The 18,034-nt window shown below is 39.2% G+C and overlaps 1 protein-coding gene across 1 annotated transcript in view; it reads left to right on the top strand.

Annotated features, from left to right (window-relative positions):
• Positions 1-18,034, top strand: part of FRAS1 (Fraser extracellular matrix complex subunit 1) — a gene marked incomplete at its 3' end in the record, with an annotated part of 480,497 nt that overhangs the window by 423,655 nt on the left and 38,808 nt on the right. Inside the window, exons 55-60 of the mRNA XM_080697854.1 lie at positions 1,784-2,030; positions 3,279-3,623; positions 5,184-5,344; positions 5,779-5,926; positions 13,028-13,233; positions 15,164-15,320. Coding sequence (XP_080553980.1) covers positions 1,784-2,030; positions 3,279-3,623; positions 5,184-5,344; positions 5,779-5,926; positions 13,028-13,233; positions 15,164-15,320 — 1,264 coding nt within the window. The remainder of the gene's footprint in view (positions 1-1,783; positions 2,031-3,278; positions 3,624-5,183; positions 5,345-5,778; positions 5,927-13,027; positions 13,234-15,163; positions 15,321-18,034) is intronic.

Here is an 18,034-nt window from a genome sequence, read left to right as displayed (position 1 = left end):
GGATGGTGATGTTCCTCACACATGAAAGCAGCCAGTATTACCAAGGTTTGATGCTATGACTGCTTTGGAGGAACAACAGGTTGGCAATATAGATGTGGAGGGAATATGGGATAAAGAAAGAAGTCTACAAATCATCTATGCACCTGTTGTCATTAGCATCAGGATGGCAATGAGAAAGAAAAAAAGAGAGCAGAGAAGGCTGGGGTGTTGTTCAGTGGGCAGATGTGTGCTTAGAATGGGTTAAGAGGAAAGAGAAATAATCAACTCCTTTAGGGCAAGGGGCCCTGAATTTGTCATCCTTTCTGTAGGACACAATGCTTGGCACTTAGTAGGTATTTATTCAATGTTTTTTACAAAGTAATTTAATTACTTTTATGGACACACAAATCTTGGTATAAGAAAGTAGGCTGAGTTCTTCAATTCAGCTTAGAAATCAGCTAGACTAAGCTGAGGCCTCTTATGTTAAATTTATATGAGGATTTGGAAAAGAACAGATAAGCTAAAGAACCTTTTAGCAAAAGGAATAAGACAGCATGTTCTTGTGTTTTGTAAGAAAATACAAAGGACCGTCAATATGTTCTAGATCTTAAATAGAGATCTATTGAGTGTTTCATTTTCTTGGAGGTGTTACAAAATATGGAGTTTAATAAAAACTTAATTTGGTTAGCTGATTAGATATGTATTAATAATTATCTCTTTGATTAACATTTTGTGTTTTTTGGTTTTGTGTTACCCTTAGAGTTTATGACTATTTTTTATAATTATTTCAGCTGTCTCAGTATCGTCTAGGTCCATTTCCTGCCTTTACAGTTAGGGACAAGCCATATCTCTAGTTACATTTAAAGAATTTTTCCTTCCTTTCTTCCTTCCTTCCTTCCTTTTTGTCTGTCTTCCCCCTTCTCTTCTCTTCTCTTCTCTTCTCTTCTCTTCTCTTCTCTTCTTTCTCCCTTTCTCTTTTATTCTTATAAAACCAGGAAAATTATTATAAGCTCACAATTATGTGCATATAAAATAATTATCTGCATTATATGAGGCTAAATTAATTCACATTATTGTTCTAACCCATTTTTGTGGCAAAATCATCAAATATAAAGTTAAAATTAGTCTGGCTTGTTTAAATAATGTTCAGTGAATTTAAACTCCATTATTCATTGTGGTGAGATCCTATGTCAATTCTAATTGCATAAGTACTATGGTCATGGTAATGATAATATATTTGTGCAGTGCTTTAAAATATACTCAGCATGTTCATTATATATAATTTTTAGTCTTCCAATAAATATGTATAAGAGAATGACTACTGTTAGTTAGCTGATAAAGAATCTGATGTTCGTAAAGTTTCATAAATTTACCCAGCTTGGAACTAGCAGAACTAGAACTTGAGAGTAGACTTCTTACTCCATGGTTATATACTATTCTGGTTAAGTATGCCTCAAGTAGAAGGGGAACTCAGTAATCAAATGATGATGTTGCTATCCCAAGTGAGTTAATAAAACAGGAAGCGGATAATTATTGTGTGCTTTTTTGCAGTCCTCCAGTGGTAGGAGATGGGTTTGCCCCCCTTATGTCCCTTAAAATGAATCCACCCAAGCATGCAGGTGAGGAACAGGAAGAGGTAGCTGAGTGTTGCAGGAAATACAGCAGGGAGTGGGGATAGAAGGACCAGTGATTCAAGTCAACTCTTTGCCCACTGGACTTGGCTCCTCTTTTCTCATGGTACACTATAGACAAGAGCAGGGGACACTGAGTCACAGCTCGACTTCTGTTCTTTGTTTTGTGACAGGTGCAGTTTGATGAGCGAGAAGACACCAAGTCCTGCACCATTGTCATCAATGACGATGACGTGTTTGAGAATGTGGAGAGCTTCACTGTGGAGCTCAGCATGCCGGCCTACGCCCTGCTAGGGGAGTTCACCCAGGCGAAAGTCATAATCAGTGATACTGAAGATGAGCCCACATTAGAGTTTGATAAGAAGACCTACCGGGTCAACGAGAGTGCTGGTTTTCTATTTGCACCTATTGAAAGAAAAGGTCTGTTGGTGGCAAAGGTGACAAGGAGCTATAATGACAGCTACCATTCACTGGGTCTTTTCTATGTGCCAGGTGTTCATGTGTCATATTAACTCATGTGTATGTGTTTATATGTATTGACTCACTTACTCCCCAGAAAAGCCCTGATAATGTTTCCATCCACCATGAGTACTGTCAAAAGGCCTCTTTTCTTAATTCATGTAGTTAGAGTTTCATTTATTCTTAAATTGGACCAGAAGACTGGTTATATTTAGCCTTGCAAATTATTCATGAACACAGTATTCTTAATCAATCACCCAATCCATAAAATATTTAGTAACCTTGGTCAAGGAGGGAAGTTATAGTTGTAAGAACCTTAATTCTTGGAAGACAGAAAATGTACTTAAAGATTTCCCTACCTGAAAATCATATAGAGAGGTCAGATGAAAAATAAACTCTATGTGAGTCATAAAGGGCAATTTTTGAGGGGCAGAAAATCAAAACAAAGATTGTATAGATTTATGATTGTACAACATTTAGACTCTAAAACACATAGAAATGAAATCTCCATTTGAAGTCACATCATGACTGTAAATGATGGTGTCAGGCTTCATTATTAAACTTGCTGACTGGATATTAGTGTAACAAATACTGTGGAGAGCACAAAACCTTTAGTAATGCCACTGGAAAACAGGAAAGCCCCATTGATTGCCCTGGGCCACCAAGCCAGGCCCAGAGCAGGCTATCACTGAGGGACATGGCAGTCCTAATAAGTAAAGTCATTTGTACAAAAAGGCAAGTTTTATTTTGTTTTGTCTTTCTTTTTTTTTTTTTTTAAACAAGCTTGTTTCTCTCAGGGAATTAAAGTGCAGAAGTTTATTCAGCAAGGCAGTGAACTGTGCTCGCAGCACTACCTCCAGGACACAATTACTTTGCCACTTAAAGTACCAAATATGTCTCTTATCTTTCCACCCGCTGTGGTCTTAGATGGTGGGCAATGAGTCTTGTGAATTAACAGAGCACAAAATTCACAGAATAGCAAATCCATTTTAAGTTATTTGGGCAAGTATCTGGAGTATATTAAATCCTCAAGCGGTTTATTCCACAGGCTTAAAAGAAACTGTAACTCAGGAAGGTTTCCTGCCAGAGTTTGAGAGAAATAGTGATAGAACATGTCAGAGGGAGCCCAGCTCATTAAGTAACCAGGGATCCTAAAGTCCAGGAGGTACTCTTTCAAATGCTCTGGCTGTCTTGCCATTTGTATTTCAGGAGATTCAAGCAGCATTGTATCTGCAGTTTGCTACACTGTCCCCAAGTCTGCAATGGGAAGTAGCCTCTATGCTCTAGAATCAGGCTCTGATTTCAAATCTAGAGGGATGTCTGCTGAGAGTCGTGTGATATTCGGGCCTGGTGTCACCATGTCCACCTGTGATGTCATGCTCATTGATGACAGCGAGTATGAAGAAGAAGAGGAGTTTGAGATTGCCCTGGCTGATGCTTCGGACAATGCCCGCATCGGAAGGGTGGCAACAGCCAAGGTGCTCATTAGTGGTCCCAATGATGCCTCCACTGTCTCCTTGGGCAACACAGCTTTCACTGTCAGCGAGGATGCAGGTAATGGAGAGCCTCCCCGGGGTTTCACCACACCACCATCTCCTGATCCCTCTCTTGAACAATTTCCTTCTTGAGAATAGAAAGAAATTTAAGAACATTATTGAGGATGTCCTTAAGCCATTGAGAATGTCATTTCTAGCAACCCCATTGTGGTGTGAGGCATTATATATTGGTACCATCGAGACTAAGAATGGAATATCATGAAACTTCGGGAGTTCCATCCACTTTGCTTGCTCTGATTATTGATGACAGGGTACGGTCTGGCTCATAGCTGATGAGCTGACCTCTGTGGTCTAGAGGAAGGGCACGGTGATAAACAATTTGGCTTTTGAAGGCAGGGAATGTGATCCATTGAAGATGCAGGTGAGTTATTTAGCATACTGCCAGATGCTAAAACCAATAAACTCCAAAGTTTCACTATCTTGACACAATGGAACTTTTTAATTTACCTTTTAGCCTAAGGCTAATAGAGGCAAATCTCTCCCACATGGTATTTCAGAGCCCAGGTTCCTTCCCTCTTGGGGCTCCACAGTGGTCTCAAAGTTCTCTGTATGCTGCTGGCAAGAAACAGTGGCTGTGCTAGTGTCTGTAGATCTGAGTCAGATCAAGGCCATTCACCTTTTTAAAGGGATTCTAAGGCATAGTGGAGACTAATATTTTTGAGCATGGACTGAATGCCAGGCAGCAGGTCATGTGTGTTCTACACATTCTCACTATATCTTCTGTGGAAGAGATAACGTTAGTTACATAGAGGAGCAAATGTAGTAGTTTATTTAACAATAAACCTCTGTGGTTAAGTAAACGCCTAGAGATTAAACAGCTAATATAATGGCAGAGCTGCATTAGAACTCTGTCCTTTCTCCTTTCTGTTATATCATGTTTTCTTTCCAAAACACTAAATGCCTACTTATAACCACATATTACTTCACAGCATACTGGCTATAAAAATGTGGTGATTAATGGAGTTTTCATACCAGCTTTTCTCTAACTTTGTATAAATTGCTAATTATCTCCAGGACATTACAAAGCATGGACAAGAAGATGAGTTTCATTCCTAAAATAAGCAATGAGCACATATGGTTTAAGTAATGATGTGTGCAACACTTGGATACAATGGGAAAATCAACCCAGTTAAAACATTTAATTAGGAGCAGTCAGCTCCTGGCTTCATAGAGTTCCCTAGCTAAGTATTGACTCTTTTCTAGCTGAGGACACAGTCTGGGTTTCTTCTTCTGAAATAGGCTTGAGATGTTATTTCATGGGGACTTCTCCCCTCCAGTGCATCACTACAACCTCTCTTCTCTCAGGGCTATCTCTCCAACATCACTTCCAAGAAGCCCTCCTCTAGTTCTCCTCTTGACCTTGGTGTCAGTGAAAAGAGGGGCAGTGCCAGCTCTCAGCCCTTCTCAGGGGGGTACAGGAGCATTGCTAGAGTTGGGTTAGGCAAACTGAGCTGGATAAAACCACCTTCATTTCAGTGAGAGAGACCAGTATTCTGAAAACCCCACTGAAGTTCTGTCTCAAGGTTGACCACTAAAATCTCTATTAATCTTAATTCAGGCACTGTGAAGATTCCAGTTATACGCCACGGTACTGACCTTTCTACTTTCACATCTGTCTGGTGTGCAACACGGCCCTCAGACCCAGCTTCGGCCACTCCAGGAGTTGACTATGTCCCCAGCTCTAGGAAGGTGGAGTTTGGGCCAGGTGTCACTGAGCAGGTGAGTCTACAGCAGTCTGAGCACCTCCAAGTTGTAGGTCTGGATGGCTCTGTGAACATGGTCTAAAGTCCACTCTCCAAGATCTCCTGAGAACTCCATGTTCCGCTTTCAATACTACTATCTGTACTTTGTTTGAAACCATAAACATACAAACTGAACAAATTTTTTTTAGGGTACTTTCTAAAAACTCCCCAAGTGAACTGTTGAGCATCCAATAGAAATAGAAATTGAACTTGTCTCATGTTAATATCTAGAAACAAACTCCTAAGAGTGCATGATAAAGAGATTATCATCTTAGGGATTTAAACACAACAAAAACCTTGCTTCGAGGCCACTAAAGAAAGACAAGTTACCTCCTTTGTCCTAGACTCTCAAAGGCAAGTGGGTGTTGAGTGCTTGGCTCTCAGTAAAGTTTGCTTTCATTTCCTCTCCAGTTTTGCACCTTGACCATCTTGGATGACACTCAGTATCCGGTAATTGAAGGACTGGAGACATTTGTGGTTTTCCTCAGCTCAGCACAAGGGGCTGAATTGACCAAACCTTTCCAGGCTGTCATTGCGATCAATGACACATTCCAAGATGGTAAGAGATTGGGGATGCTGACTGACTATTCAAAGTATACTGCTATTTCTAGGCATGGTAGTGCAGGCTTATAATCCCAGCACTTGGACAGCTGAGTCAGGAGGATCATAGTTTCAAGGCCAGCCTCAACAACTCAGTGAGACTCTGTTTCAAAATAATAAATGAAAAGGACTCGGGGTATTATAGCATGGGAGTAAAAAATCCCCTAGGCTCAGTGCACAATAACGAAAAAAAAAATTTTCCCTTAAATTCCATGTATTTAATATTGTAACTCATTTATATTTTTATTTGAGAAATCTCTGTTTGCCCATGTCCATACATGAACACATGTGTGTATACACTTTTACTGAGAGGTGGGGGAGATAACCATCCATGCTGCTGACACTCTACCAGGCACAAAGAGATGTATAAGCCTCAGGCCCTGTCCTCAAGAAGTTCAATGTTCAGTTGGGAAGTCAGACCCTACAACAGAAACACTAGAGTATATGAAAATGAATGACCTAACGTTGCCATAAATCCAGTACTGTGGGAGCAGAGGGAAGTAAACAGTAACCATGTGTGGGGCGATCAGAAGATTTCACAGCAGATGTGAGAGTGAGCCATGTCGTCAGGTGCGACAAAAGTTTTAGGTAATGGATAATAAAAGAAAGCCTATTTTAAATGGAGACCTATGATTTTATACATAGTATAAAGTTTTAAAGATTCATATATGGGAAACAGCAGAATGCCCCCTTTTGCTTTGAGCATGGCAGTAAGCAAACAGAGAAATGAACTGGGGAGACAGGTTGAAGTCAAATCCTAAAAGGCATCTCTTCCAGCCAAAGGCCTTTGTAAACAAATGGGAACAATAGGTGCTTATGAGCAGAGGAGCGGTATGAAATTTTTGTTTTAGGAAACTAATATTTGCAGTATTAAAGATGAGACACAGGCATGAACAGAGACAAGTATATGAACAAAACACCTGTCACTGCTAAAGATGTAATCCAAGTAACTGAGGATGAACAGGGAAGGGCAGTTGCTTCTCAGAAAGACTTGATGGAAGTTAGAATTATCAGAACTCTAGAATGCATTGTGTGGATTCCAGAGCTGGGTGGAGAAAATGAGTCAAACTTTCTTCCCAAGCCAAGAGGACCCTCATCAGTAGCCCCTATAGTTGACTATAGAAGCCATGATTAAACCCTTTTAAGGGCTAAAAGTCCTCAAAAGAGGAACAAGCAGCCCAGGAGGAGAGTCATCTTTAATGCTTTTTATTAATTCTTAAATAATTTATATCATGTATATAGTAGTAAAAAGTACAAGTGGCCAAAGAATATTTTATGAAAATTGAATGTAGGTCTCTTCACTAGAAACAAACAATTTACCTGGGTTTTTTTTTTTTTTATATTTATCCTTCTAGGGAAAATACTGTATTTTTTCACATATAGGTGTGTGTGTGTGTGTGTGTGTGAGAGAGAGAGAGAGAGAGAGAGAGAGAGAGAGAGAGAGAGAGAGAGAGAGAGAGAGAGAGAGAGATGATATTACCTTATTTTGGAACAAGGTTTTATTTATTTTTTTGTTGTTGTTGGTGTTACTGGGATTCCTGGAAACCCTTCTACCTTTGGGATACACTCCCATGGGCTACACTCCCAGACCTATTTTTTAACTTTTTTATGTGGAAACAGGGTCTCTTAAGCCAGCGAGGCTGGTTCTGAACCAGCGCGATCCTCCTGTCTCCGCCTCCCAAGCGCGGGGATTACAAGCGTGCGCCACCACGCCCGGCTGGAACAAGGTTTATTAAGATAGAAATACGTAAAAGAAAGTTTACCCTTTTTAGTGCACAGATATTCTATGAGTTTTGAAAATGTGAGCTGGGCACAGTGGCACCTGCCTGGAAACCCAGTACTTGAGAGGCTGAGACAGAAGGAACACAGGCTTATGGCCAGCCTCACAACTTAGCAAGGCCCTCAGCAACCTAGAGAGACCCTGTTTCAAAAATAAAAAATATAATAGAGCTGTGGGTGTAGCTCAGAGGTAAGAGTGACCTTGGGTTTAGTCCAGTACCACAAAAAAAGAAGAGAGAAAGAAAGAGAAGCAGAGTAAAAGAGAGAGCAGTGATATACATACCACCATAATAAAGATATTGAATGTTCACAGGTTCCAACCCACTGTAATATTCTCTCATGCCCCTTTTTAGCCAGTTTTTTCCAACCCAAACCCTGGAAGCTATATACCTGAAATTTTACCTTCTCCACAATGCCGTGTGTGTGTGTGTGTGTGTGTGTGTGTGTGTGTGTGTGTGTATGTATATATATAGATAGATAGATAGATAGATCAATCATGTAATATAAACCATTTTAATCTATTTCTTTCATGGATAAAAGTGTACTGGAGAGTCATCTATATTATTGCATGTATGAATAATTCATTTCTTTAATTGATGAGTAGTTCTCCTTAGTATGGATATATGATTGACCCATTGAATGAAGTTTGGGTTAAGATTGGGGCAATTATAAATAGTGACTAAATGTATTTTTCTGTCTGGGGTAAATACTTAGGAGTGAGGTTTCTGGGTCATATAGTAAAAGCTTGTTTGGTACTGTTAGAGTTTTATGTTTTTAGAAGTTATTTTAGTTGGTATGCAATGATATCTTGTAGTTTAAGGCAATTTTCCTAATGACTAATTACATTGAGATCTTTCATGTCCTTTTGCATTCCTTATATCTTTTTTTGGAAAAATAGTATTCAAATATTTTCCTCCATTTTAATTGAGTTATTTTGCCTCTATTATCACATTGTTATACAATCTGGAAAAAGATTTGGGTTTTGCAAATACTGTATCTCAGTCTGATGCACATCCCCTGTTCCTTTTAGCAATGTCTCTCAAAGAGCAATTGTTTTTCATTTTGAAGTTGCTTCATTTAATCAATTTTATCTTTTAGAGTTCATACTGTTAGTGTTGTATCTAAATCTCTGCCTAGCCCAAGGTTATACAGATTTTTTCCTATGTTTTCTTTCAGCAGTTTTATAGCTTTAAGTTTTACATTTATGTTTGTGACTCACAATTTTTAACCATAAACAGGTGGTAACAATTATATTATTCTATATCAACTATTACTTCAGAGTTTACAGCATGAGGCAGGAGCACATGCATGTGCACACTTGCATTTGCTTACAATCCCATTTGTTTTACTTTGTTTCTATTTGCTGGGTAAGAAAACTGTGAGTCAGGGCAATAAACAGCACCCAGAGTCTGCTAGGAGCCAACATGCATTCTAAGACTTCAGGCTCCAGATCATTCTCTTTGCATTTCCCTACATGGTTGTATTTAATGCAGTCATAAAAGTGGGCAGTAACTTAGCAAGACTCTGTTTCAAAATAAAAAGGGCTGATGTAGTTCAGAGGCAGAGTATTCCTCAACTCAATCCCCAGTACCACACAAAAATAATTAAATAAAATATAAAACATTGCTACTTTCCTGGAAAAAGGAATTCCTTTCCTTAGTGAAGGAATAAAATTTAAAAAAGGAAAATCAGTTATTCTGCTTATTTTTGAAATGACTTCTTAATTTTTTTACATGAAAAGATAATTTCTCCCTGATGAAGTAGAAAGTAAATACAAAGGTGGAAGTCTCAAAACAGAATCTCAGCCCCAACAAATTCTAGCTCAGAGCCCTAGGCCCAAGGCTTAAGTTTATTAAGCCTCATTTGTTCCTCTGTAAATAATAAAAATCCTATCTTATAAGATTGTTGAATTAAATTAGATGTAATGTGTGAAAATACCTACAACAGTCTTTTAAATGTAGATTTTATTGCACATAATGTAATGTGCCTTCTTGACACATCTATAATTTATCACACTAACCCATGAGATTCCATTAACACATACGATCCTCATTGTATTGTGATCAACACAAGATTCCAGTTAAATTTTTCTGTGTTTTATCAATTGGCACTGGGGTTATAGACTTAGGAAACAAATATAAGAAACAAAATTTCTAATCTTTCAGGGAGGTTACAACAATCTTTTTCAGCTAAGAATTTGCCCCAGAGGAAGAAATCCCAAAACCCACTTCAATAACCGGTTGTAGTCGTCAGTGCTTACTTTAGCTGTTACCTTTCTTCCTAGTCAGAGCTAACTTCCGTTGAGTCCGTTTACTGCACACACTCTAAGGGAGGAAGATCTTACAGGCGCTGTCTCTGATCTTCACAGCAACCCTCCAGCTTGTGATGCTGGGGCCAAATAATTTGTGTACTGAGGAGATGATAGATATGGTCTATCATATCTATGATATGATAGAGAGGAGAGGAGATGATAGATACGGTCTATTCCATCTTAGTCCCGTCTCTGGTTTCCTATTATATCCTGCTTTTCACACTGCAGTTTTAGTCTCCACTGCTCTCTAGACAACAATGCTTACCGTCACTCTGACCCTTATGAAGTCATCTTCCAGCCTTCTTTGTAATGTTATCTCCTTTCATCTTTTTCCACTGGGCTGAATTTGGGACCTTAAAACATCTACGTAGCTCATCTCAGACGGTTTTCCTGTTTTTCACCTTCTTCTTCTACTCTGATACTTGGAGTTAGACTCTAATGTGGGCATGAGTAATACTGACAGAGCAAGACATTAAAGGTCATGGAGCTGCTACGGTGCTGGACTCCTGTGTCCGCAACTGTGTCCTACCTACTCGTTAACTCCGAGGAAGCTGAAGCCCATTGCCCCTCAATCTCCAGCTTACCCAGTGCCTGCAAAGAGGCCGTCGCCATCCAGCCACCGGTATTTATATTAACATTGTCAGTTACTGAGAAGATTAGCAGGGTAATGATGTTTACGGAACATTTTCTATGCCTAAGACTGGTGTGCAACATTGCATGAGATACAGAGTAATGGAGAGCAGAGTTTCACACTCTATTTCTGGATACAAGACTTACACAAATAAAAAAAAACTACAAATTGGCCATGTGCAATAAACGTGTGAAGAGAGGTGCTGGCAGGAAGCGTCTTATACCCCAAGGCAGCCTGCGCACCTTTGTGGGATAACTTCTGTTTCATGTGTATGTACTCTATTAGCATGGGAAGTGAGGAGCTCTGTAGTCTAGGAGACCCAACTTCTAGGGCCAGTGCTACCCGTTCCTGGGGACCCTAGTGCTTTGTATTGTTGCTGAGACAATGGCTTTAATACATACGTGTAAAAGCCCTTAACACACACAAACATTGTGTGCATCTATCCACCCTACACTCATCTTGTCTTACATAGAATCAAGGGTGAATTATCTTGTTAAAGAGGGGGAAATAGAAATAGGACTCTTTTGTAGCTCAGGAAGAACTAATTGGGGGATGCTTAATGCATGACAAAACCTAAACATTACCACTTTATCCCTAAGCTTTCTCCTAAGACTTGAGGCGTGCCAGGCCAGCCAGAAAAGCCAATCTAAAGCTGCAGGTGTCTGTCAGGAGCCGAGAGGCTTCCTTGCTGGTCTTGCTTTTTCCCTGGCAACAAGCCTCTTTCTGGTCCTCCTATGCTAGGTGATGTCATTGCTACCACCTTTTGATAGCACAGCCCATTTTATTGGATGACAGAGCCCTGACTGGTTAATGTGCTAGGCTTCGTGCCAGAGTTGTTAACTTCCTTTAGATGTTGTGTTCTTTTAAGAGGTGTCTTCTGTCCTTTTGTTAAGTAATAATGGATAGCTAGTAGGCTTAGTTCAGATGATGGTGGGATGGTTTTGATTTGTTTTTTTGCTAGAACCAACAGCTCTGAGCAAAGGGAGGTTGCAGGCAAATAGAGCTTTCTACAATGGATTTGCAGAGTAGGGAGCTGCTAGCACCCCTTCCAGTTCCTTTCTTTTATGTTTGGCAGTGCACTTCCAGAAGACAGCCAGGAAATCGGTGATTATAGCTTTAGGGTTGCTTTCCTGCAGCCCTAAAGACTAATTTACCTGAGAGGCTTTGACATATATATGACTCTTTGCATTGTTCATGAAGAAGTTAATAACCAGTAGCCAAGAAAATGTTAGGCTTGAGGAAATGTCTTAATGCAGAGCATCACAGTAGGCATTGTAGAAGGTAAAAAGTTAAAAAAAAGAAGAAGAAAAGAAAAAAGAGTCTTCATGTTGAGAAGCCTGAAGCAGTTAGGAGGCAGACAAACTACAAAATATTAATTCCTACCAACATTTGAAAGAGCCTCTGTGAGCCAGTTACTGCATTGACTATCATACAGTATGTATGTATTATCTCATTAAATCCAGTCCTCTCAAGTTCTACAAGTTAGATATTAATATTTTTATTTAAACATGAAAATTCTCCCAAGGCCCAAGAAGTTCAAGTAATTTTCCCAAAGCCCCATACAGTTAATAAGTAGTAGATTTAGAATGAAAATTCCTGCCTGTTTACCCTCAAAGTCCTTGTTTTTAACTACAGTTTGACTATATGGCACCTTCCTAAAGTCAAATAAGACCATAAGTTAGCAAAGAAAAGGAAACCCTATAGTAGTGACCATAGACAAGGGGACCACTGGCCAAATGCAGAATATGCGTGTATTTTGTTTCATCCAAATAGTTTTGGTTTATATGGAATTGCTTTTGCCTGTTTTATGTGTTGCTATTTTAAATTTTAGAAGAAGAATCCAGATCTCTGGCTTCATGTGAAATTAATATCTGGTGACAAAAGACTAGAGGCCTTTAAACAGAGGCCTGCTCTTTTCTCTTTGCCAATATCCGCTCTTCTCTTCTGCGCCCCAGGCCTCCATGTGAGTGGCCATGCCTCCTCAGGCGCCTGCTGATGCTTCCCATATTGTAGCCTTGGAGGAAAGTAAACTGTAGAGTGCCCAGGTCACTGTCACAATGCTTCTTATGCCTATTCCATTTCTTCACTTACATTACCTGCCTGCTTTTGAGATGGTGGTCACACCCTGAAGCTGAGCCAAGATCTGTTGATTTCTTCTAGTTCATTGGAATCACACTCAGAGTGAGGGCTGTTTTCTTGTCCTAAGAGCAGCAGCCATGCCTTGTTCTCGGCACCTGTGATTTGTCAGCCTAAGCTGGTCTTTAGTGGAGCTCGGCTGTGGCCACTGCATCTGTTTTTCTCCACTGATGGTGCCTCCATCTCTCCATCTGCTCACCCAGTGCCCAGCATGCAGTTTGCAAAGGATCTGCTCCTAGCGAAGGAGAAAGAAGGTGTCTTGCATGTGCCTGTCATCCGGAGTGGAGACCTGAGCTATGAGTCGTCGGTGAGGTGCTACACTCAGAGCCATTCTGCTCAGGTCATGGAGGACTTTGGGGAGAGGAGAAATGCAGACTCATCACGGATCACATTCCTGAAAGGGGAGAAGGTCAGTGGCTTCATGGTGGCTAAAAGATGGCATTTTCTTCTTCTTTATCACCTTTATGTATTCATAGTGAGGTAAATTAAACAAACTCATTAAACTTACTAATTGGTATTTTTAATAAAAATCATCCATTCCATTTGGCTGTCTTGTCTCCCACTTACAAAATATATACACATATATGGGTTAAGCTGGGAAGTATAGGTGATCTGTAATATTTCAGAAACTTAGCAGAATTAAAAGAATGCGATATCCTCCTAATCTGAAACTATGAGAGATGAACACATTTTACTGTTACTGTGCAAGGAAGAGACAGTTCTCTGAAACCTAGGCACCTGTCCCAGGGCAACGTGGCCTTAGCATAGGACCAAATAGGCAAATGATGAGCAGATTCAAGTCAGTGAAGTATTCTCTTGGCAACAAACTTGAAAAAGCTGGGTGGTATGCACCAGTAATCCCAGTACTTGGGAGGCTGAGACAGGAGAATCCTGTCTCTAGACCAGCCTCAGTAATTTATTGGGATCCTCAACAACTTAGTGAGACTCGGTTTCAAAATTAAAATAAAATAAAAAGGACTGGGGATGTAGCTTGGAGGTAGAATGCCCTGGGTTCAATCTGTAGTACCAAAATAAAATCATACTCATGCACATAGGAACTTCTTGAAGCTCGTTACTAAATATGACTGCATCAGAATCAAAGCAGGCAACCACATTGTATGTCAAAGGTTTTTAATGAAGGAGGATTGCTTTTCCCTCATTTTGAATCTCAGTTTCAAGTGGCTGAGTTAGTTGTACCCCTTGGTTCAAGGCACACCACCTTCATTGGTCTGATGAAGGCCCTTCCCTTATATCTGTTACTCATTTTGTTTTACTCCAGTTTTCCAGCCACATTCCCTCCCCTACCCATCGTGAGTTTGTGTTTAATCAGTGTCTCTTAGTTTGTATTTGTTCTTTAAAAAGTCCTTGTTGTTTTGTGTATGATTTTTAATTCATAAAGATGTTATTTTGCTGTATCTTTTTCAACATTTTATTGTAGTTACTCAGCAATGTGTTTTAAGATCCGTGTGGTTTATATGTACGTGTAACCTGTTGCTTCTGGCTGTTGCATAATATCCCATGGCACGTGTCTTTTATATTTAATTTGTGTGTTCTCAGCAATAGAGTAAGGAACCTCGGTGATGGCCCCACGTAGCCTCCTTACACTATCTCATCACAAAGAGAAACTTGCCATCCTCATACAATCCACTTACAGACCTGAGTGAGAATTTTTGTTATATGTACTCAGGGCCCAGATTCCTAGACCATAAGGCATGCATATGCTTAATTTGGGGGAAAAGAAAGAGTTTTGGAATACTTTCCAGAATGTCAGTAGAATTGATAAGGGTTGCTATAGCCTATGTTCTCTCCAACACTTAGCATTACTCATCTTTGAATTTTTGCTGATATAATAAGTATTAAGGTCTAGCTCACTTTAATTTGTATTTCTGTAATGATTACTATTTTATATACTTGTCATCTTACTTGACTTCCAATAAACCTATAAGCATATGTTTACTCTTTACATCTTACTTTGTTATATCATTGTCTTTTTCCTACTGATTTGACTACTTTCTTAAATATCCTAAATATTAATCCCTGCCAGTTTTACATATTATAAACATCTTTCTCTGTCATTTATCTATTGCCTCATTTTATAGCCTCTCACAAATAATTCAAAATGGTTTGAAATGTTCTAATACCACTCTTATATAGGTAGGTCCCACTCTAGTATGAGCTATTAGACTGTAATGTTTGATTTTATGAACAAAACTGAATCTTTTTTAAATTCTTGTCGACTCTTTGATGCTGCAAAGAGGAAAAATGATTTTCAAAGAAAACCAAGCAAGTTACTGATATCTTGCTGCAAATTTTAATTTATCTTGTGCCATTGACTATAGGTGAAGAACTGCACTGTCTATATCCATGATGACTCCATGTTTGAGCCAGAGGAGCAGTTCAGGGTCCACCTTGGCCATCCTCTTGGAAACCACTGGAGTGGAGCCAGAGTTGGAAAAAATAACGTGGCCACCATCACCATATCCAATGATGAAGATGGTAACGGGGGAAATTATCTTTAATTTTTCTTCATTTGATGGGACATGAACTGATTTTTTACTAATAATGTTACTAGTGGGGTTTTTTGTTTTTGGGGTTTTTTTTTGTGGTACTGGGGTTCCTGGAAGTCCTTCTACCTCCGGGCTACACTCCCAGACCTATTTTATACTTTTTTATTTTTGGAAACAGGGTCTCTTAAGCCAGCGGGGCTGGCTTCGAACCAGCTTGACCCTCCTGTCTCCGCCTCCCAAGCGCAGGGATTACAAGCGTACGCCACCACGCCTGGCGTTACTAGTGTTTTAAAAAATGAAAATGCTGTAGAAGTACCTTCTGATAAAAATTTCTCAATATTTATATAAAATGTTTACAGCAAGTGATTACCTTCTATTGTTCCATAATATGTTCATACATATTTTAAATTCATTCTTCTCCATATTCTTGCAAATGCTATTATTTTATTCTTCTTTATAGCTGAATAGAATTCCATTGTGTGTATTTCCCATAAATTTGCAATCCACTCATCTGTTGATGGAGATCTAGGTTGGTTCCACATTTTGGCTATTACAAACTGTGCTGCTATGAACATGGGTATGCATTTGTCGATGTAGTTCTCTGATTTCAACCCCTTTGGAAAGATACCCAGGAGTGGTATAGCCGGATCAAATGGTGGATCTATTCCCAGTTTTCTAAGGAATCTCCATACTGATCTCCATAGTGGCTGAACTACTTTGCACTCCCACCAACAGTGTAAAAGAGTTCCTCTTTCCCCACATCCTTGCCAGCAATTGTTGTTGTTTGATTTCTTTATGTTTGCCACTCTGATTGGGGTTAGATGGAATCTCAGTGTAGTTTTGATTTGCATCTCCCTGATGATTAATGATGAAGAACATCTTTTCATGAATCTATTGGCCATTTGTATCTCTTTTTTTGTAAAGTGTCTATTCAATTTGATTGCCCATTTCTTAATTGGGTTGTTTGTTTTGCTAGTGTAGAGTCTTTTGAGCTCTTTGTAAATTCTGGATATTAGGCCCCTATTGGAGTGGTGACTGGTAAAGATCTTCTCCCATTCTGTAGGCTTCCTCTTTAGGTTACTGATGATTTCCTTTGACGAGAAGAAGCTTTTTAGTTTGATGTTATCCCACTTGCTAATTCTTGCTTTAATTTCCTGAGCTTTGGAGGTTTTGTTGAGAAAGTTACTGCCTGTGCCAATATGTTGTAGTGTTGAGCCTATGCCTTCCTCTAATTTCTAAGTCTTTGATCCATCTTGAGTTGATTCTTGTGCATGGTGAGAGGTAAGGATTTAATTCCATCCTTCTACAAATGGATAGCCAGTTTTCCCAGCACCATTTGTTGAAAAGGCTGTCTTTTCTCTAGTGTATGAGTTTGGCCCCTTTGTCAAAGATTAATTGACTGTAGGTGTGTGGGTTTGTTTCTGTATCTTCTATTCTGTTCTGCTGGTAAGTCTACCTGTTACCGTGCCAGTACCATGCTGTTTTACTGCTATTGATCTATAGTATAGTTTGAAGTCTGGGATTGTGATGCCTCCTGCGTGATTCTTATTGCTGAGAATTGCTTTGGCTATTCTGGGTCTTTTCTTTCTCCATATAAAGTTCATGATTGCTTTTTCTAGGTCTGTGAAGAATGTCATTGGTATTTTAATGGGAATTGCATTGAATCTATAAGTCATATAAAAAATAAAATAAAAAGCCAGCACACTTCCCTTAAAAAAAAAAAAACTCATTCTTCTCTACCAGATTGCTAAATGATAAGGAATAACCTTGGCTAAAAGCTATGACAGAAATGCTAAGATAGAGGCTAACAACCATTTAAATCACTGTAAATCAGGAACAGGACTGGAAACACAGTCAGAATCAGCTGACTATAAGAAACAGATTTAAAGCACTGCTACCGAGCCAGGTGCAGTGACACACACCTGTACTACCAGTATTTGGGAGGCTGAGACAGGAGGGTCACAGCTTCGAGTCTGATGTGTGGTAATTTAGCAAGATCTTATTTCAAAATAAAACATATGAAGAGCTGAACATGTAGCTCAAAGGTAGAACACTCACTCCTGGTTCAATCCCCAGTACCACAAAAAATAAAAACATAAATATAAAACACTGCTACCTCTCTGGAGAAGTTATTCTCTCAATTTTCTTTGAATTGATTTGGCCTAGTAACCTAAAAACTTACATTAGCTTACTCAGATGTTAACAAATAGTGACCCAGGTACAAGAGAAAACATAGCCTTTTTCAACTTAGGAAAACATTACTTTACCAACATAGTGTTTTGCTTTATTTTGTTTTGTTTCTTGCAGTACTGGGAATTGAACCCAGGGGCATTCCACCTTTGAGCTACACCCCAGCCCTAATTTTTATTCTGTATTTTGAAACAGGTCTCACTAAGTTGCAGGGGCCTCACTAAGTAGCTGAAGCTGTCTTCGAACTTGCTGTCCTCCTGTTTCAGCCTCCCAAGCACTGGGATTACAAGTATGTACCACAATGCCCGGCTTCTAATATAGATGTTTTAATGAGTGAATATATAGTAACATTATAAATAGTAATTGCTGTTTTTTAATGAATACTCTAATGCTAAACATATTATATTCCCTTATTTCACTTAATCCTCACAATAATCCCTTGAAATAAGCCCTTTTGCTCAATGTAAGAGGTGAAGAAACTAAACTTTAGCAAAGTTAAATAATTTGCACTCT

Source organism: Muscardinus avellanarius (genome assembly GCF_963383645.1).
Source record: "Muscardinus avellanarius genome assembly, chromosome: 6".
Classification (NCBI taxonomy): domain Eukaryota; kingdom Metazoa; phylum Chordata; class Mammalia; order Rodentia; family Gliridae; genus Muscardinus; species Muscardinus avellanarius.
Note: the sequence above shows the minus strand (reverse complement) of the source record. Positions and strands in the feature narration are given on the sequence as shown.